Below are 21,188 nucleotides of genomic sequence, written 5' to 3'. Positions count from 1 at the left end.
CAGAGAGAGTGTGCATGCAAGACTGGGGGGAAGGGCAGAGGGAGAGAATCTTTAAGCAGCTGCCCAAAGAGTGTGGTGCCTGACGCAGGGCTTGAACTCATGACCCTGAGATTATGACCTAAGCTGAAACCAAGAGTTAGACACTTACCTAACTGAACCACTCAGGCACCCGGGAGGTATGAAATTTTAAATGCAATGTTGGGGTGAAAAAAGCAAAGGCAAAAAAAAAAAAAGAATACTTATACGTCAAGTTCAAGCAAAACTAAATGATATATTGTTTAACCATACATGTATAAGTGGTAACACTAAAGAAAATTAAGAGAAGGGTAAATACCAAATTCAGATTACCTCTGTGAATAAAGGAAGGGCACCCAAGTTGCTTCACAGGTATTGGTGACATTCTGTTTCTTATGTGGGGGAGAGGATATAGATGTTCATTTAAATATTATCTTTTGCTCTATGTATGATATATTTAACAGGAAAGTGAAAGGAAGGAAAGAAAGAAGGCAGAAAGGGAGAAAGAAAGAGTAGAGGGTAAACGGAAGTCAGGATGACGATCAAAGGAGAGATGTTAAGAAAACAGAAGTCAGTTAATTATTCAAAGAACTAACCTGTGCTTCATTCTTCCTTGGTTGGGAGGTCAAGAGATGATCTCTTATTTTTTAAATTGCAGACTTTTGTTATTTTCATCTCATTATTACAATAGCATTAAAGGAATTCTAAAGGGGCACCTGGGTGGGCTCAGTGGTTGAACGTCCGCCTTTGGCTTAGATCATGATCCCAGTGTCCTGGGATCAAGTCCCACATCGGGCTCCCTGCATGGAGCCTACTTCTCCCTCTGCCTGTGTCTCTGCTTCTCTCTCTGTGCTTCTCATGAATAAATAAATAAAATCTTAAAAAAAAATAAAGGTATTCTAAAGAAGAAAAATGAATCACCCTTAATTCCATTAACTTGTTTTATTATCTGTCTTTTAAAAGATTTTATTTATTTATTCATGATAGACACAGAGAGAGAGGCAGAGACACAGGCAGAGGAAGAAGCCGGATCCATGCAGGAAGCCCAGTGTGGGACTCAAACCCAAGACTTGGGGATCACACCCCCAGCCAAAGGCAGATGCTCAACTGCTGAGTCACCCAGGCGTCTCCTATTTTATTATCTTTATCCTAGATTGATAGCATCTAGACTCACCTTCATTGGTTTAATGGGGGAGGGAGCCAGCTTTCCCCCATCCTCCAGCAGAGATTCATTATTCTGTCCTCTGCAGTCTACTCTTCTCTGCTTGATCCTCACCATATTTTGCCTCACTTCTTACCTGAAAGGTATGGCCAGGGACATTCCTGATGTCTGTTCTTTCTCTTTTTCCTTTCTAGACAATGGCCCATTCTATCCTGAGAGGGGAAATCTACCCTTTTCCAAACACTTGAAGCCATTCCATTTCTGGCCACCAGGGGGCATCCACCGACCTGCCCGGGACTCAATGCTGCCCCTCCTCACGCTGTACAACTGGTCAATTGAGGAGAAAGAAGTCCTTGGCTAATTGGGTTATTCTGGTAGGGCTATTTTTAAATTTTTGTTTCCGGTTTCAACATCAATTTTTTCGTCCTCTCCTTCGTTCTGATTTTCTCTTGCATGTTCCAAAGAGGTTCTCTGAGATAACTTCACTCTCATCCACACCCATTGTATCTCAGGGTGGTTGGTCTTCAGATTTTGGGCATATGAGGTCTGAGTCTGGTCACACTTCCGGTTGTCTGAACATTCTCTCTTGGGAAAAAACGAAAACTAAACCAAACTCCAGAAACTGCAGCACATTCTTTTCAATGTTTCTTCTGATGGTGAAGAGTGGAAATCCTTTGAAGATCCAAAGCTGCTTAGAAGCCAAGTCTTGGCTATTAAAAGAGTGATTATTCTGGATAATGTTGTTTTTGACCCAAAAATGTGGTGTGACAATAAAATAAGAAGGTTGCTTTTCCTATATGTCTTAGAACTGGGCCTCGGTCACTCCCAAATTGGAGTCCAACCTTGGGTGGAGCAAGGAAATAGGTATTTTGTTCTAAGGTGACTGCATTAGGGGGAAAAAAACTCATTGCTTTGTTTCCATACCTCCTCTATCTGGAGAAATACTCCTTTGATTCTACTTAGTGATTTGGAGATCTTAAAGAGGAACATGCAAGTGGTGGATCTAGTGGATCCAATGCGCATAAGGGAAGAAACGAGGTTCCAGGTTGGAGACCTGACCCACTGACTGCCTTGAACTCACAGGCAGCATGAAGCCTTCTTTGGTATTTGGTGGACATGAATTTGAGGACAAAGTTGGTTTGTTCCTTAAACCCTTTGTGCTTATATGCACAGGTTGTTTGAGAAGTGGCATTGCTGAATCATTGGGAATATGCATTTTATTTTACTTTATTTTTTATTTATTTTTAAAGATTTTATTTATTTACTTGAGAGAGAGAGAGCATGAGAGAGAGCACAAGCAGGGGGAGGAGGAGAGGGAAAAGGAGAGGGAGAAGCAGACTCCCTGCTCAGCAGGCAGCCTGATGCAAGACTCTATCCCAGGACCCTGGGGTCATGACCTGAGCCGAAGGCAGATGCTTAACTGACTGAGCCACCCAGGCACTTGGGAATGTGCATTTTAAATGTTAATGGAGATAAATTACTTTCCCAAAATTTACAGTCTAAAAACTCCCAAAAAACCCAATTAAAAAGTGGGCAAAAGTACTGGACAGATACCTCACCAAAGAAGGCATTTAAACATATGAAAAGATGCTCCACATCATACATCATCAAGGAAATGCACATTAAAGCAAGAGTAAGATGCCTAAAATCCAGAATGCTAACAACCAAGTGCTGGTGAGTATGTGGAGCAACAGGAACTCCTCCATTGCTTGTGGGGATGTAAAATGGTACAGCCACTTAGGAAGATAATTTGGCAGTTCTTACAAAGCTAAACATAGTCTTACCATATGACTCAGTAATTGTGCTCCTAGATATTTACCCAAATGATTTTAAAACTTATATCCACACAAAAACCTGCATACAAGTGTTTATAGCAGCTTTATTTATAATTGCCAAAAACTGGAAGCAACCACGATGCCATTTAATTAGTGAATTGATAAATAAACCATGGTACATCCATATTAATGGAATTATTATTTAGCAATAAATAGAAATGAGCTACAAGTCACAAAAAGGTGTGGAGAAATACCAAGTGCACATTCCTAAGGGAAATAAACCAGTCTGAAAAGACTATGATTCCAATTACATGACATTCTGGAAAAGGTAAAGCTGTAGAGCTTGGTTGCCCCGGGGTTGGGCAGGGAGGGAAGGAGGAATCAATAGGTGAAACGTAGGGATTGTTAAGAGCAGTGAAAGTATCCTGTATGATTCTGTATGACCTGATAATAGTGAATGCATGACATTGTGCATTTGGCAAAGCCCACAGAAGGTACAACACAAGTGAACTCTAATGTAAACTATGGGCTTTAGTTTATAATAAATAATAATAATAATAATAATACCACCAATATTTGTTCATCAGTTGTAACAAATGTGCCACAACAGACACAAGATGGTAATTGTGAGGAAAACTGGTTGTGAGAAAGGAGTATATGGAAACTGTACTTTCTGCTCTTTTTTTTTTTTTTTTTTTTTTGTAAACCTAGAACTGCTTTAAGAAATAAAATCTGCTGGGACGCGTGGGTGGCTCAGTAGTTGAGCATCTGCTTCTGGCTCAGGTCGTGACCCTGGGGTCCTGGGATCAAGTCCTGCACCAGGCTCCCTGTAGGAGCCTGCTTCTCCCTCTGCCTTTGTCTCTGCCTCTCTGTCTCTGTGTCTCTCATGAATAAATAAATCTTAAGAGAAAAAAAGAAAAAAATCTGTTAATTTTAAATGTAAAAAATTTACAGAGTCCTTATCTACTATCTTTGTTTATGCTGTTTGGTGACAGAATTTTGACAGATGTTTAATCTGATGGATCCAATTTGATCTTTTATTATTATCTTAATTGTCTTTCCCTGTGTTCTACTGAGATTGAACATCTTTTCCAGATTGGACTTTCCAAGTTTGCCTATTATAAATCACCTGTTCCTGTCTTTTACTGTTTTTCTTTTTCTTTTTTTTTTTAAGATTTTATTTTTTTATTCATGAGAGACAGAGAGAGAGAGAGAGAGAGAGAGAGGCAGAGACACAGGCAGAGGGAGAAGCAGGCTCCATGCAGGGAGCCCGACATGGGACTCACTCGATCCCGGGTCTCCAGGATCACACCCCAGGGTGAAGGCACTAAACCACTGGGCCACCAGGGCTGTCCTTTTACTGTTTTTCTAGTCAATTGTTGATCTTTCTTTTTGATTGTGGGGTTGTGGGAGCTTTCAAAAATGCTTTCTGATTCTTTTTTCTTTTTTTTACATGTTGTTAATGTTTTCCCACAATTTGTCATTTCTTTTTTCAGCTTGGATAATAATGTTTTTTTTTTTGTCCCATAGAAATTTTTAAATTTGAAGGAGTTTGGCCTGGAAACGGGCCTCTGGGGAGACATGTGACCTGAGCCAGACCTTAGGCAGAGCCCATTCTCCTGGTCAGTCTTGCGTTTTGTCTCTCATTTTTCCAGCTGAACCCAGAGCTCTCTGCTGCAGTGTGTCCATTTAGGCTTCTCTTGGCCATGTTCTGAAACTGGCACAGCTTTCTCTAATGGGATGAACCTGGCTAAAGAGATTAGCGAGATGCCCTGTGGACCCCACTTTTAATCTGCTGCGTTCAGGCTCTGCCTGCTCGGCTGGGAAGGAAGCTGCAGAAACATCGCAGAGACCTGGCCCCTTCATGAGCTGCGACTCTGAGGCCCCTGCTCCCGCTACAAGGTTAACGGGGGTCCCAGGCTAAGGGGCCCAACATGGGCAGCTCCCAGGGCAGCTCCCTGCAGCGTGGGCCATCTGCTCCGTGCCCAGAGCCCTGAGTTTTCAGGCCCCCGGGCTCACTGCAGTCAGGAGTGGGAGCTGTGCTGGAAGCTGCCTGCACTGCGCTCGGCGAGAATGGCGCTGCTCAAAGTCACATTTGACCAGAAGAAGCGGGTGAAGTTGGCCCAAGGGCTCTGGCTCATGAACTGGCTCTCCGTGTTGGCTGGCATCATCATCTTCAGCCTAGGGCTATTCCTTAAGATCGAACTGCGGAAGAGGAGCGATGTGATGAATAATTCAGAGAGCCATTTTGTGCCCAACTCCTTGATAGTGATGGGGGTGCTGTCCTGTGTCTTCAACTCTCTGGCTGGCAAGATCTGCTACGATGCCCTGGACCCTGCCAAGTACGCCAAGTGGAAGCCCTGGCTGAAGCCGTACCTGGCTGTCTGTGTCCTCTTCAACATTGCCCTCTTCCTGGTGACCCTCTGCTGCTTCCTGATGCGGGGCTCACTGGAGAGCACCCTGGCCCACGGGCTCAAGAACGGCATGAAGTACTACCGAGACACAGATACCCCGGGCAGGTGTTTCATGAAGAAGACCATCGACATGCTGCAGATTGAGTTCAAATGCTGTGGTAACAATGGCTTTCGAGATTGGTTTGAGATTCAGTGGATCAGCAATCGCTACCTGGACTTTTCCTCCAAAGAAGTCAAAGAGTGAGTGGTCTCCAGCCCTGGGGTCAGAGGCCCACAACTTAATACTGTGTGTGTGTGGCTGGATTCAGCTGGTCCATATAAAATTAATTGCTAATATGCTAATATTCTTGACCTGTAGAGATGGCGATATCATATGCTCCACCTAATGTCTGGCTAAGGAATGTCTGGGAGGAAGGTATCAAGTTATATAAGTTGCTTGGTTAGGAGTCTCCAAGGAGGAAGACCCAGGAAGGAAGGTGTGCCTGCTTCATATGGTAGGGATGGGCCATTCAGAGATCACAAGTACTGAGACGTTATTTGGCTATTTGTCTCATTCACTCCAGGTTTCTGCATTTGGTCCCAGAAGCTTAAATTTCCTGGTTAGTTCCCTTGTTTTCCAGCCTTCTGACATCGAACAACCGTTCTCAAGGTGTATGTCCTTGGGGGTGGTGGAAAGAGCAGAGGACAGGGCAGTCAGGAGGTCTAGGCTATAGTTTTGGCTGTGTTGGATATCAGCTTGTAACCTCGGGTAAGTCACTTGCCACTCTGGTCTCTTGCTTGCCCATCTTTTAAATGAAGGCACTGGAATAGGTAATCTTGGGGGTCACTCCTAGCTCTGTCTAGAGCCTGGCATACAGCAGGTGCCCATTAAGATGCCTGTTGGTGTTTTCTCCTTGAATCAAGATAGTGTGACACCATAAAGTTTCTAAAGGATTTGCAGTTTGTAGAAAAATAAAATCCTGGGGGATCCCTGGGTGGCCCAGCAGTTGAGCACCTGCCTTCAGCCCAGGGCGTGATCCTGGAGACCTGGGATCCAGTCCCGCATTGGGCTCCCTGCAGGGAGCCTGCTTCTCCTTCTGCCTGTGTCTCTGCCTCTCTGTCTTTAATAAATAAATAATCTTTAAAAAAAAACAAAAGAAAGAAAAATAAAATCCTGAGGTGCAACGTAGGGAGGTACTGGTGAGCGAGAGGTAGAGGTAACAGTGGCTGACTCCAGCACGCTGCTCTTCTCAAAAGACCCTCTATTGTGGGTTTCAGGTCATTTTCCAGAGAAAGGACAGCTTTTCCTGAGCCGGTGGCTCATCCTCACTTCTTTCCATCCTCTCCAACCCACTTCCTGGCTGAGGCAAGGGGTCAGCTATTCATCCAGGAGTCAGATGTTCACCCAGGGTTGTCCTGAGTAAGGCTGGTGAGTCCAAGGGGACTTGCACGCGGGTGTTGGGCATGCTGGCAGCTGGGCCTGGCTGAAGCCCAGACAACACCCATGAACCCCAGATGGCTAGCTTAGCTGCACCTCAGATGGAAGAGAAGTCAGATTGAAGGTCACTGCTTGGGATTCTATTTTCTCTGTGGGTGGGGATTACTGCTACAAATCCCTAGTCAAGGAGAGGCTAGTAAACCGCTTTGCCCTTCCTAGGTGACGGGTCTTTCAGGGACAGCACAGGTGGCATGACTTACACAAGTTGCCCGCAGGAGGGACAAGCAGAATTCCTGGGGATAGGGGTGGGAGAGGAGGAGAAGCTGAAACAGCTTTTGTGAGCAAATAAGAAAGGGCTTTCACTTTTTCCTGTCATTTTCCTTGATTGCCTTCTGCACAGAGTTGGTCACTGGAGGGAATTACAAAATCTCTCTGTAATTATTCCCAAATCTCCTTTTGTCCCAGAATAGAGAAATTCTCCAAGTTGTTCTATATCTCTGTCTCTCTCTTACTTCTCTTAGGCTAAGTTTCCAGGTAGACAATGTATCTGTTGGCTGTAACTTTCCGCAAAGCTGGTCTCGAGTCACAGTGGTGGAACTGAAATGCCTTTCTCCTTTCCCAAACCTCCTGTGAGGTCACACTCCTGTGCCGGCGAGGGTACAGCCTGATAGGGTCACTGTCACTGTGTCACTGCTTCCCACACGTTCTCACGTTAATGACCAGTGGACAACGCCTGTGAGAGAGGGGAGGTTTCTCAGTGTGGGGCTGGATTTGCCCTCATCTGCTGGTGGAAAGAAGGAACAGAGAGATGAATGCGAGAATGTGGGCTGGCACTTTCTCCCATTCCGGATGCTCAAATTTTTTCTTATTGTGACTGCTTTACTTAGGAGGATTGTTAAGTTTACCTGACAAAGCTGGCCCCTGCAAATCCTCCTCTCAACAGTCTAAAGTGTATTTATTTTTTTGAGAGGCCAGGTACTGAGAAGTGGTAAGCATTTAACTTTTTGGGGCTTTTCTCAGTAGCACCCTCAAGGCGAGGATCTAGAGGCAGCAGAAGCAGAAAGAAGCAGATGGGGCTGGGCAGGAGGGCAGGGCCAGGGAGCAGCATCATCTTCCAACAAGATTTTTTTTAAAGGAATTCTTCACCTTTTTCTCTTTTTCCTCACCACCAAGTTCGCAGGAGCCAGCAAAAGTCTGGAGTGGGTCTCAGTGTTCTCCTTGACCGTGACGACTCTGGGAGTGATCCCAGGAGCAGTGAGCTGGTTGGAGTATGGAAATTTTTTTTTTTTTTACGCTTATCGGGACACCTGGGCGGCACAGTGGTTGAGCATCTGCCTTCCTCTCAATTTGTGATCCCAGGGTCCTGGGATCGAGTCCCACATTGGCTCCCCACAGGGAGCCTGCTTCTCCCTCTTCCTGTGTCTCTGCCTTTCTTATGTTTCTCATAAATCAATTAATCAATCAATTTTTTAAAAGATTTTATTTATTTATTCATGAGACAGAGCCAAAAGCAGACACCTAACTGACTAAGCTAGGTGACTGAGCTACCCAGGAGCCCCATCAATTGAAGATTTTTATAAGAGCTTAGAATCTCCTTGCTCGCCCTACCCCAGCCATCCCAAGCACACAGCCTGCTGGCCACACCCCTCCCCTAGTCTAGCCCATCACTGTGTTGCCAGGTCCCACATTTATTCTGCACAAAATCCCTCCCTGGGGGGTTGTGATTTTTTTTAGGTGTTGTTATTGCTATTTTATAGATGAGAGATCTGAGCTTCAGGTTAGCAAGAAGTGGGGGTCAACTTTTAAAGAAACAGACTTATTGAGAGAACTCACATTTCTTATAACTCACCCATTTAAAGTGGACAGTTCAGTGGTTTTTGGCATGTTCACAGAGTGTGCTACCCAGGCAATACCATAGCCCACTTTAGAACATTTTCATCATGAGTCAGGGACACCCTGTACTCTCTGGCTTTCACTCCCTAGCCTCCATGGCCTGGCTCTAAGGAACCACGAGTCTCCTCTCTGTCTCTATATTCCTCCCTCTTCTGGACATCTCATTTTGATGAAATCATATAATATTGGTCCTTTGGGACCTGGCTTCCTTGACTTAGCATAATGTTTTCCAAGTTCAAGCACGTTGCCACATTTGTTATAATGTCCTTCCTTTTCATGGACAGATTATATCCCATTGTATGGAGTCTCGTTGTAATTGTGCTCCTTCCACTCTCCTGCCCAGCTTTCCAGTGATGTGAAAGTCCCCTTGTACAGCTTCAGTGGTAAATGAATTCTTGCCCTGACTGAAACTTTGAATCATCCAGGTCCCTTTGAGGGTGGCAACTCATTGTCCTCTCTCATCTTGTCTTTCTCCGTCTTGTCTGCCATGTTATCCACACCTGGCAGGTGTGGGCAGAGATGACCTACGCTTGAGAAACTTCTGTGGATTATGACTGGATTCCAGTTCTTCAGAAAATTGAGAGGTGGCCTCACAGACACCAGAGGCGCCATCTAGGCTCCCTGAGCCTGTGGCAAACAAGGCTGGGCTCTGCTCTACCTTCTGTGTTTACCTTCTCACTGGCTCTGGCCTGGTGCTCCTGGGGCAAGGAGACATGCTCCATTTTTTAAAAAGTATTTTATTTATTTATTCACGACACACACACACACACACACACACACACAGAGGCAGAGACACAGGCAGAGGGAGAAGCAGGCTCCATGCAGGAAGCCCAGTGCAGGACTGGATCCTGGGTCTCCAGGATCAGGCCCTGGGCTGAGGGTGGCACTAAACCAATGAGCCACCCGGGCTGCCCAACATGCTCCATTATAACTGGACGAGGCCTTCAGAGGGAGGAGCAGAGGCTACACATGCTGCCTCCTTCAGTGACACTCTTCAGAGCAAGTTATTGGGACATAGATTTGTAGTTCTCAACCAGTGTGGTTTTTTTTTTAAGATTTTATTTATTCATTCATGAGAGACACAGAGAGAGGCGCAGAAACACAGGCAGAGGGAGAAGCAGGCTCCACTCAGGGAGCCCGACGTGGGACTCGATCCCGGGTCTCCAGGATCACACCCTGGGCTGCAGGTGGCACTAAACCGCTGTGCCACTTGGGCTGCCCCATCAACCAGTGCTTCTTTTATTCTATTGCAGTTCCAACTTTTGTTATGGAAAATTTCAAGTATTCACATAAGTAGAGAGGTTATAATGACTTTCCATGTATACCTCTCTTAGCTTCAACAAATATCCACATTTTCACTCTCTTGTTTCATCTATACCACCCTCCCAAACACACATTATCCTCTCTGAGTATCTTAAAGCAAATCCCAGGCATCATTTTCTTTTACCTGTAAATACTTTAGGAGGCATTTCTTTTTTCTCTTTTTTAAAAAATATTTTTATTTATTTATTCATGAGAGACACACAGAGAGAAGCAGAGACATAGGCAGAGGGAGAGGTAGGCTCCCTGCAGGGAGGCTGATGTAGGACTCAATCCTAGGACCCCAGGATCATGACCTGAGTGAGAGGCAGATGCTCAACCACTGAGCCACACAGGTGTCTCTTTAGGAGGCATTTCTAACAGGTACATAGGATTTGTTTTTTGCCTTTTTCCTTTTGTTTGACATAAACACAATAGTAATCATACCCAACAAAACTAGCAACAAAATCATCTAATATCTAGTTTGTTTAATTTTCTCGGATTGTCTCAAACTATCTTTTACAGTTAGTTTGTTCAAATCAGGATCCAAACCAAGCCCACACTTTGCATTTGGTTCTTTGATCGCTTTTGTCTCTTTTACTTTGTAACAGTTACTGTCATGCCATGTGTGTATTGAAGGAACTGGGTCATTTGTCCTGAAGAATTCCTCACATTCTCAATTGGGCAATTGCAGCCAAGTGGTGTCATCTAACTTGTTTTTCTGTCCCCTGTATTTTCCCATAAGCCAGTAGTTAGGGCTGAAGTGTGCTTGGATTTGGGTTTAGTTTTGGCAAGAACACTCCTAGGGTGCCCTGTGTGTATCTTAATGTATCACATGAGGAAGGACATGAAGTCTTCAGCCAACTTATAACAATTCCTTTAAAGCTTCCCTCTGCTTTCATGATGACCAGAACTTTAGTGTCTTGTGAGACACCTTGGCGCCAGGAACTGTTAGCCAGGAGTGCTTGGCCTGGAGCCTTCAGCCTGAAAGAGAGGCTAGCACCAAGCTCTCTCACTTCCCATCCCACGCAGGGAACCCACAGGGAACCTACATGCTTCTGTTCATTCTTTCTGAACAATTTACAGATATCTCAAGAAGACTAGATCTTGGCTACGAGCTCCCTGAGGGCAGGCCTATATCTCCCCACTCAGTCTGGGGCTCCCTGAGGCAGTGCTGTGTCTCTCCCCTCAGACTGGGGCTCCCTGAAGTCTCTCCCCACTCAGACTGGGGCTTCTTAAAGGCTGTGTGGTTTCTCCTCCTGAGACTGGAGCTTCCTGAGGACAAGGCCCAGGACAGCATGGGGGAGGCAGGCCAGGCTTGATGGAAGCTAGGACTTCCCTGGGCCCCCAGCCTGGGGTCTGTTGGGGTCCTATACCTCTGGAAATAGCTCCCCCTCTCCTCTAGAAGCATCACCTTGTTTACTTAGTGCTTATCTTAGTTCCAACCACAGATTAAGGCCCCACTCACCCTCTTAAGACAAAGCCAGGCGAGGAGAGCTCCTTAGGTGGTGAGCTGGCTATTTATATCAGAGTATTTCCCAGGCTACAAATCTTGCTCTGCTCAGGGCTCACCAGGGCTTGTAAGGGTCTTGATTAAGGTAAGATCTGTTTTCTAGCATACTCTTTCATAGCCAAGTCATATGTGACTTGGGAAAATCATCCTGTCAGAGTTTTTCTGAAAAAACCAACATAGTTTAGGAGATAAATCAATAAATCAACAAGGAGAGCCATATGGAAATGAACAGTGGAGGGGAATGGGAGAGGCAGGAGTGTAACTGATAATGAGTCGTCAATCACCAACTGGAATGGTAGCTGAGTGACACTTGCGGAACCTTGGCAATTCACTTGACCTCTGTCAGACTCCGTTTTCTCATCTGAGAAATGACATGATAGGGGTGTGGGAGAGTAAACGGAATTAATACACATAGAGCACTTGGTATATAGCAGTGCAGTACTAGTATGTCCTCGAAGACTTCTTTTTTGAGTAGTTATTGGACATAAAGTACTGCAGGTGGTGAGGGAAGGCAAATAGGGAGAAACAGCTCTGACCTCAGGGAGCCCCAGTCTGAGGGGAGACACAGCCCTGCCCTCAGGGAGTCCCAGTCTGAGGGGAGACACAGCCCTGCCTCAGGGAGCCCCAGTCTGAGGGGAGACACAGCCCTGCCTCAGGGAGCCCCAGTCTGAGGGGAGACACAGCCCTGCCTCAGGGAGCCCCAGTCTGAGGGGAGACACAGCTTTGCCTTAAGGAGGCTAGCAAAAGGTGACTTCTCCACTTGCAGGAGTGAGCTAGCTGGGGTGGGAAGATAAGGGCTCTCGAGAAGGCCAGCCTGCAGAGTGAGGGTAGCTCAGAGCCTATACTGGCCACAGCCCACACAACTGTAGGCCTCACCTTCCCTTCAGATACACATGTATTATGTATGAGGCAGGTCTGTAGGCTTTACCCCAGCTTAAGACACCTGGAGAGTGCATACGAAGACAGAATGGTGGACAGGAAAGGGTTTCTGGGACAGGGAACAAGGGAGGAGAGCATGCTTTCCCAGGAAACTTAAGAAGAAAAGCCAACAGACAGGAAGGACCTGAGAGACTCTGAAGAAGCTCTGAGGGCAGGAGTGGGCAACTGCTCTTGGCCTGGTTCTCCACTTCCTGTTTGGCTTTGGGTGAGGCCCTGCCCTGCTTGGGCAACACTTCTTCCTCTGTAGAACAATCTGGTGGATTGCAAGGTTCTGCCTAGGTGGTGCATTCTGCACCTTGCTTCATTTACAGCTCCCACAGCTCCCAAGATGGGGAGGTGGTAATCCCCACCTCACACAGGCTCAGAGGATGAAGGTCCACAGATCAGAAATGCAGATTTGGGTCTCAGAGGCTAGCTCCCTCTACTATACCCACTCTTCTTATGGGACATCGCTAATGGCCCACCTGGGATGTTGTGCTAATAGGAGCGGGCTCAAGGGACAGCCTGCAGGTCAGGAAGGGGACAGACAGTATTTGAACTCAGAGACCCCCAGCCTCATGAGGCATGCTAGGGTTGGTCATGGGAGTTGGAGACTATTGTCTGTTCAGTTGTGCAGGGACTGCTGGCCTCTCAAGAGAGGGACAGGAACCCCAAACTGATGGCCCTTCTGCTTCAAGCCTCTTGTCTTGGACCACCCAGGTGCTGAGTGGGTGCTGAGTTAGGGGCTGCAGGGGGAGAGCAGAGTGGTTTCTGTTCCCACTGTGCTCAGTGCACTCAGTTTGGCTCAAGCAAGCATTTTTTAAAAAAGATTTTATTTATTCATGAGAGACACACAGAGAGAGGCAGAGACACAGGCAGAAGGAGAAGCAGGCTCCATGCAGGGAGCCCGATATGGGACTCGATCCTGGGACTCCAGGATCACGCCCTGGGCCGAAGGTAGACAGATGCTCAACCGCTGAGCCACCCAGGCGTTCCCAAGCAAGAATTTCATTAGCAACCACTTCAGTCAGTGACAAATGTCTAATAGAGCCTGCCTCAGGCCAGTGGTGAGCTCTGCCCTCACGGACATGGTTGCTGTTCTAACTGAAGGCTCTCACAGCCTCTTCTTCACAGTTGGCAGAAATCCTGCCACCTGCTCACAGTCACTGTTCCCCAGTGGGGCTGAGTGGTCTGTTCCATTGTCACAGCCGTTCCCTGAGAGCACACAGAGCACATGTGAAGGCTCTTGCTCTGCCACCCCATCCAGGCTTGGCCATGAATCCACACTTATTGCACACTTTCTGGTACCAGCCACTCTTCTACAACTTTTTACACACATCCCTTCATATGATCTTCATGTCAACTCCATTTTACAGATGAGGAAGCTGAGGGCCAGAGAGGGTAAGGAATTTGTTCAGAGGAATGGACTGGGAGTAAGTTCAGGTGGTTCTGCTCTTATCACTCTCCTGAATCCCTTGTACACCCAGACCACCCATTCTCTGGGCAAGGGTCCTGCCCAGGAAGTAGAGATCAGGGACTGCAGGGCGTATGGAAATATGGTCACCATAACCCAGGCTAGGATTGTTCTGGAACTAAGGAGGCCACATCGTGCAGAACATTCCTAAAGTCTTAATCATACTCATCAACAGACAGTTCACAGAAAAGGAACCACAAATGACCCTTCGACATATCAGAAATACTCAACTTCATTCATAATGAGAAAAATGGAAATTAAAATGCCTCCTCTAGGAATTGACCTTCTAGATATATTCACAATACCTAGGAGACTGGGAAAACCCTAAATATCCATCAGTAGGGAACTGACTAGTACCCCATTGACCATCTATACAATGGTGATACCATGCAGCTCATTAAAACCCTGGAAAACACTTTTCACTAGTAGACATAAAAAAAAAATCTCTAAGATATTGCTAAGGGAAAAAAGAAGGGTTCAAGACAGTACATTACCATTGGATAAAAAACAGAAAAAATAAGAACGTTTGCAGATTCTGTTTGCTTGTCATGTGTTGCTTAGAACGATAGACAGTTGGCTAGAGTTGGGGGGACCTGGAGGCCAAGGGACAAGAATGAGTAGGAGACTAAACATGGACATTTAGAAGTGAAACACTGAAATTCCATTTATTTTTTTATTTTTTTTAAATTTTTATTTATTTATGATAGTCACACACACACACACACACACAGAGAGAGAGAGAGAGAGAGAGAGAGAGAGAGAGGCAGAGACATAGGCAGAGGGAGAAGCAGGCTCCATGCACCGGGAGCCTGACGTGGGATTCGATCCCGGGTCTCCAGGATCGCGCCCTGGGCCAAAGGCAGGCGCTAAACCGCTGTGCCACCCAGGGATCCCTGAAATTCCATTTCAATCAACATTGTTGAAAACAATTTCTGTTATTTGTTTGTTATTGAGGTATAGTTGACATGCAACATTGTATTAGTTTCAGGATACAACAAGTTATTTTCTATTTGCATAAAATGGAAAATGATCACCACAATAAATCTAGTTAGCATCCATCACCTTGATAGTTACAGAATTTTTTTTCTTGCCATAAGAAACTTTAAGATTTACTCTCTTGGCAGCTTTCGAATAGGCAACACAGCATTATTCACGGTAGTCACCATGCTGTATATTACATCCCCAGAACTTATTTATAACTGGGAACTTGTACTTTGGTCACCTTCACCTTTTTTGTCCACCTCTCATACCTGCCTCTGGCAACCACCAAACTTTCTCTGTACCTATAAACCTGGTTTTTGGCTTGTTTTTAGATTCAACATATAAGTGAGATCCTATGGTTTTTATCTTTATTATTTCACTTAGAATAATGTTCTCAAGGTCCATCCATGTTGTTGTAAATAGCAAGATTTCTTTTTTTATATAGATTTCTTTTAAAGATTATAAGATTTCTTTTTTTTTAATAGCTGAAAAATATTCCATTGTGTGTGTGTATCAAAGTTTCTTTACCCATTCACCCACTGATGGACACTTAGTTATTTCCATGTTTTGGCTTTTAAAAATAATGCTGCAAAGAACACAGGGATGTATTTATCTTTTCAACTTAATGTTTTCTTCTTTCAATATTTTATTTTATTTTATTTTTATTTTTATTTTTTTAATTTACGATAGTCACACACACACAGAGAGAGAGAGAGGCAGAGACATAGGCAGAGGGAGAAGCAGGCTCCATGCACCGGGAGCCCGACGTGGGATTCGATCCCGGGTCTCCAGGATCGCACCCTGGGCCAAAGGCAGGCGCTAAACCGCTGCGCCACCCAGGGATCCCCAAGATTTTATTTTTAAATAATTTCTACACTCAATGAGGGGCTTGAACTCACAACCCTAGATCAAGAGTCGCATGCTTCACTTACTGAGCCAGCCAGGTGCCCTTTGAGTTAATGTTCTCATTTTCTTTGAATACCCAGAGGTGGAATTATAATTTATATTTTATTTATTTTTTTTTAATTTTTTTTATTTATTTATGATAGAGAGAGAGAGAGAGAGAGAGAGAGAGAGAGAGAGAGGCAGAGACACAGGCAGAGGGAGAAGCAGGCTCCATGCACCGGGAGCCCGACGTGGGATTCGATCCCGGGTCTCCAGGATCGCGCCCTGGGTCAAAGGCAGGCGCCAAACCGCTGCGCCACCCAGGGATCCCTAATTTATATTTTAAATAATTACATGCTTTCCATTCTTCTATTGTAAAAGTATGCTGCTATGATGTAATTCATTGTTCATGTGCAACTTAAAAAAACTTTTTACTCAAGATAACATGCATATACTCAGGTGCACAAAACTTAAGTGTGCAGCTTGATGAATTCTGGCACATAAAGACACTGGGGTAACCTCACTCAGGTCAGGTAGGACATATCCAGATGCCTGATAAGGATGGGGAGAGCTTTCACTGTAAAGATGTCTGTCCCTTTTGAATTCTCAACCCATATAAATGTATGGTGTGCCCTAACCAAATATGTCAGTAAATATGGAAGTGCAAAAATAATGTGGGCTGCATCCTTCAGGTGAGTAAGGAGATCCCAGCGGGCGAGGGGCAGAGTTCACTGTGGTCAGCCAGCAAGCTAAGGACAAGGATGGTAACTGTTTCCAGTCTCATTCCCTGCCCCCACACAGGCCCTGGGCCAGAACAGGACTTCTGGAAACATCTACTGAATAGAACTGGTCTGGCCAGAGGGGGCTTTGATCTCTAGTGACTTATTATTGGGAGACAGAAGGTTGGAGAGGGGGCCGGGGGTTAAAGGCTGTTGGTCATGAATGCTAGGTAGTCTTGTCCCAGTCACCACCTGTCTTGTTCCTTTTCCTACCAGCCTGACATGGTTCCAAGAAATCATTGCATGCCAGGGCCTGGCAGTACACAGGGTGGCCGGATGAATTTCTATATTCCTTACTGACTTGCTTCTTGGTTTATCATCTGTCTCAGCCCACAAGGATATAAGCTCTAGGAAGGCAGGGACATTGGTTCTCTAGGGTCATTTCTCCATCTTCAGCTCCTACAACAGTGGCTGGCACATAGTAAATGCACAACAAATATTTACCAAGAATGAATGAATGAATGAATATACGAATATTATCACTTTTCAGAGGCAAGGGTTGAGGGGAACTGGCCCCTGGTGAGGAATCCAAGGAGCCCCTCTCAAGCCATCTTTCTCCTTTAGTCGCATCAAGAGCAATGTGGATGGGCGATACCTGGTGGATGGTGTTCCCTTCAGCTGCTGCAACCCCAGTTCTCCACGGCCCTGCATTCAGTACCAGCTCACCAACAATTCGGCGCACTACAGCTATGACCACCAGACAGAGGAGCTCAACTTGTGGGTGAATGGCTGCAGGGCTGCCCTGCTGAGCTACTACAGCAGCCTCATGAACTCCATGGGTGCTGTCACACTACTTGTCTGGCTCTTTGAGGTAGGTTGGGCCAGGTGGGGGGGAGGGAAGAGGGATTCACCTGCCCCTTTTAGATTTTTTTTTAAACATTATCTCTTACCGTTTTTTTTAAATTTTTTTAAATTTATTTATGATAGTCACACACACACACACACAGAGAGAGAGGCAGAGACACAGGCAGAGGGAGAAGCAGGCTCCATGCACCGGGAGCCCGACGTGGGATTCGATCCCGGGTCTCCAGGATCGTGCCCTGGGCCAAAGGCAGGCGCCAAACCGCTGCGCCACCCAGGGATCCCCCCCTTTTAGATTTAATGAATGGGTGGGACTTGAGACAAGCACAAGAGAGTGCTGTCTCTCTCCTCCAAACCAGTCCTCAGCTTAGTTGTGGGTCAGACAGGCCTAAGTTTGAACCCTAGCACCTCCACTATTTTTTATTTCGTTCCTGTCACTCAAAAAATAATTTATCGAGGTGAAATTCATAGAACATAAAACTAACCATTTTAAGGTGAGCAATTCATTGGCAGTTAGTATATTCACAATATTGTGCAACCACCACATCTACATAGTTCTAAAAGATTTCTATCACTCCCAAAGAGAAACTCATACCCGTTAAGCAGCATACTCCCGACTTCTTTCTTCCCAGTCCCTGGCAACTATTAATCTGTGCTCTGTCCTTGTGGATTTATCTATTCTGGACATTTTATTTTTTATTTTTTTATTTTTTTTTATTTTTTTAATTTTTTTTTTTTTAGTTTATTTATGATAGTCACAGAGAGAGAGGCAGAGACACAGGCAGAGGGAGAAGCAGGCTCCATGCACCGGGAGCCCGACGTGGGATTCGATCCCTGGTCTCCAGGATCGCGCCCTGGGCCAAAGGCAGGCGCCAAACCACTGCGCCACCCAGGGATCCCAATTCTGGACATTTTATATAAATGCCATTATAATATGTGACTTTTTCTGTCTGGGTTCTTTCACTTTGCATGTTTTAGAGGTTCACCCTGTGCCTTTGTTTTTTCAGTCTGAGGTATTGGGAAGTTATTTAACCTATTATATGGGGCTGACAGCACTTAGCTTTGGGATTCCTGGGAGAGGAGGCAAAAGGAGATAATATGTACATTGTGTTTAGGAAATGGGAGCTATTTGGATTTGTGCTTCTTTGGAGACTCTGGTAGCAATTTATCTGTTATTCTAATTATTTGTGGGTTCATGTGACCTTACCTCTAAGCCTTAATTCCTCTCTGTACAGAGCTTGGGATGTAGCCATTCACTCCTTTATTGAAGAGTTAGTTCTTAGTCACCTAAGGAGTGCTAGGCGCTGTCCTGGGTGCTGAACAAGAGCAAGGGAAGTACAAAGCCAGAAACATTGGGTGGGGAAAGTTTGTCCATTAGAGAAGATTCACTGAAAGTGACCTTTAAGTAAGTTGCTCTCTTAGTGCTATGGAAGTTCACACATAGCTGTACCCTCAGCTGAGATGAGTACTTCTAATACATCACACTAGGGGTACTGTATGTACAGTCAGGGGGTAGGGGTGCCAGGTTGGGGGGAGAGGGCTTCTTTTCATGTCAAGGCAAATGAATGACATCTTATTGGTCATTGACTCCTTGAGGTTTGGGAATGAGTGGGTAGAGAGCCAGACAAGAAGCTTACTGCTAGAAAGTCAGAAGGTTGTGAAAACCCATGAAGAGAAGACTAAAGGGTGACAGAAGTCAGTGGGAAAATGGGGTTCCACTGGCTACATCTCAGTTTGCTCACCTCTTCAGGAAGCTAGTGACTGCATGAGATGAGGACTGGCTCACTGAGAACAGGGAGTAAATACCCCTGGTTTTTAGCTGAGGACTTTGGTTGGCAGAGCTCTGCGATGGGCATGAAGGTAACTGAACTAACGATAGGATCCTGGCCTGAGCCTTGCCCTCCTGGGCCCCACAATCCAGTTAGGAAGTGACACCTAACTCAAGAACCAAGGGGAGGAACATTACCAAGTGCAAAATTCATAATGTATCAATAGGCCTTCAGGAAAGGAGAAGATCAGAGTGGGAGCATGCATACCATGAGGAGTCCCTGGAGGAGAAAAGGGGTTTTCCACTATAAAAATATTTTATTGGAATGCTTGGGTGGCTCAGCAGTTGAGCATCTGTCTTTGGCTCAGGGCATGATCCCGGGGTTCTGGGATTGAGTCAAGTCCTGTATAGGGCTCCCTTGAGGAGCTTGCTTCTCCATCTGCCTGTGTCTCTGCCTCTCTGTGTCTCTCATGAATAAATAAATAAAATCTTATTTTTTAAAGATTTAAATGCACCCCGTTTTTTTTAAAAAAGATTTTATTTATTCATGAGAGACACACAGATAGAGAAGCAGAGACACAGGCAGAGGGATGAGCAAGCTCCATGCATGGATCCCGATGCGGGACTTGATCCTGGAACTCTGGAATCACACCCTGAGCCAAAGACAGATGCCCAACCACTGAGCCACCCAGGCATCCCAAGAAATAAAATCTTAAAAAAATTTTATTAAGCTTTCAAAAGACAGTAACTAAAACCTAAAACTATTAGTTACTAATGTCATCTGCAACCATAATTATAAAATGCTCCTTGAGCATTGATTCAATAGATGTTTACTGAGGTCCCATCATCACTGGGTGCTGTTCTAGGGGCTGGGAGACAGAGTGAACAAGATGGATCAGGGGGTGGACATTCTCCATTAGCAGGCCTCACCACCTCATGGAGTTTGCTGTACTATCAAAGGAGAAGTATAAGAGAGAGTAAACAATGAATCTGTGTAGAAACAAGTGAGTAACACAATACATTAGAAAAGTGAAAACAGTACTTACCACACTAATAACCAGTTACAGTTGACATATCTATTCATCCTTACTGTACACCTTACTGCACTCTACACATACTGACATGTCACAGCATGCACATGAGGCAGGAGACACTCCATCTGAAAATTTGTAAACCAGATGAGTAAACTTAGGTTTCTTAGTCACATGGCTGGCCAAGTGCCAGGGCTGGTGTTTGAACCCAGGCATTCTGGCACCGTAGCCTGATGCAGTGACTGCTGGTGAACAAATCCAAACAAATCACCCACTCATCCCCACACTAATCAAAACAACAGAAGTAGAAGGGAACCACAAACGATGATATTGCTTGTTGAGAAGGGAGGGGGTGACTTTAATTCTGTCTAGCAAATGGTTACCCAACACCCAATATGTGCTAAGGATTGTGCTAGGAATGGGGCAGGGACCCAAGGAAGAGGAGAGTAGGACTAATGCCCCCAGAACAGCGAGATCTGAGAGGAAGGGGAGGGAGAATGAGCAGCAGGGAGCACTCAAAGAAGGCTGAAGCTGAATTAACAGGTAAATGTGGAGAGGAACATATTCTAGGCAAACAGGAAATGGTAAAGACTAGAGGGAAGAAAGTCTGAATGGGACCCAAAGAAGCTTAGGGTGGCCAGAAAGAGAGGAGAATGGGGCTGGAGATGAGGCAGCTATCTTGAGCACCAAGCCACCAGGCAGGCCCTCACCAACCCAGACTCAACAGATCCTGCCACACTTGAAGGGCCCCAGGGATGAAGAGGCTGGTGGCTTACAACTATTACTTCCTAATAGCTCCAGCCTCCAGCTACTTCTCCCAGACCAGCTCTAAGTCTCTTCTTCCCACCAGGTGACCATCACGATTGGCCTGCGCTACCTACACACAGCACTGGAAGGTGTGTCCAACCCTGAAGACCCTGAATGTGAAAGTGAGGGCTGGCTTCTGGAAAAGAGCGTGTCGGAGACTTGGAAGGCCTTTCTGGAGAGCTTGAAAAAGTTGGGCAAGAGTAACCAGGTGGAAGCTGAGGGTGCAGACGCAGGCCAGGCCCCAGAGGCTGGCTGA

The 21,188-nt window shown here is 45.6% G+C and overlaps 1 protein-coding gene across 1 annotated transcript; it reads left to right on the top strand.

Moving 5' to 3' along the window:
• The first annotated feature begins 5,025 nt into the window (after positions 1 to 5,025).
• On the top strand, positions 5,026 to 21,188 carry PRPH2 (peripherin 2). Its single transcript, XM_055330883.1, has 3 exons — positions 5,026 to 5,606; positions 17,090 to 17,336; positions 20,976 to 21,188. The coding sequence occupies exons 1-3, from the start codon at positions 5,026 to 5,028 to the stop codon at positions 21,186 to 21,188; spliced, it is 1,041 nt and encodes a 346-aa protein (XP_055186858.1).

This window comes from Nyctereutes procyonoides, unplaced genomic scaffold, assembly GCF_905146905.1.
Source record: "Nyctereutes procyonoides isolate TBG_1078 unplaced genomic scaffold, NYPRO_anot_genome, whole genome shotgun sequence".
NCBI lineage: Eukaryota > Metazoa > Chordata > Mammalia > Carnivora > Canidae > Nyctereutes > Nyctereutes procyonoides.
The sequence above is the reverse complement of the archived record's forward strand: the minus strand, read 5'-3'. Positions and strand labels throughout refer to the sequence as shown.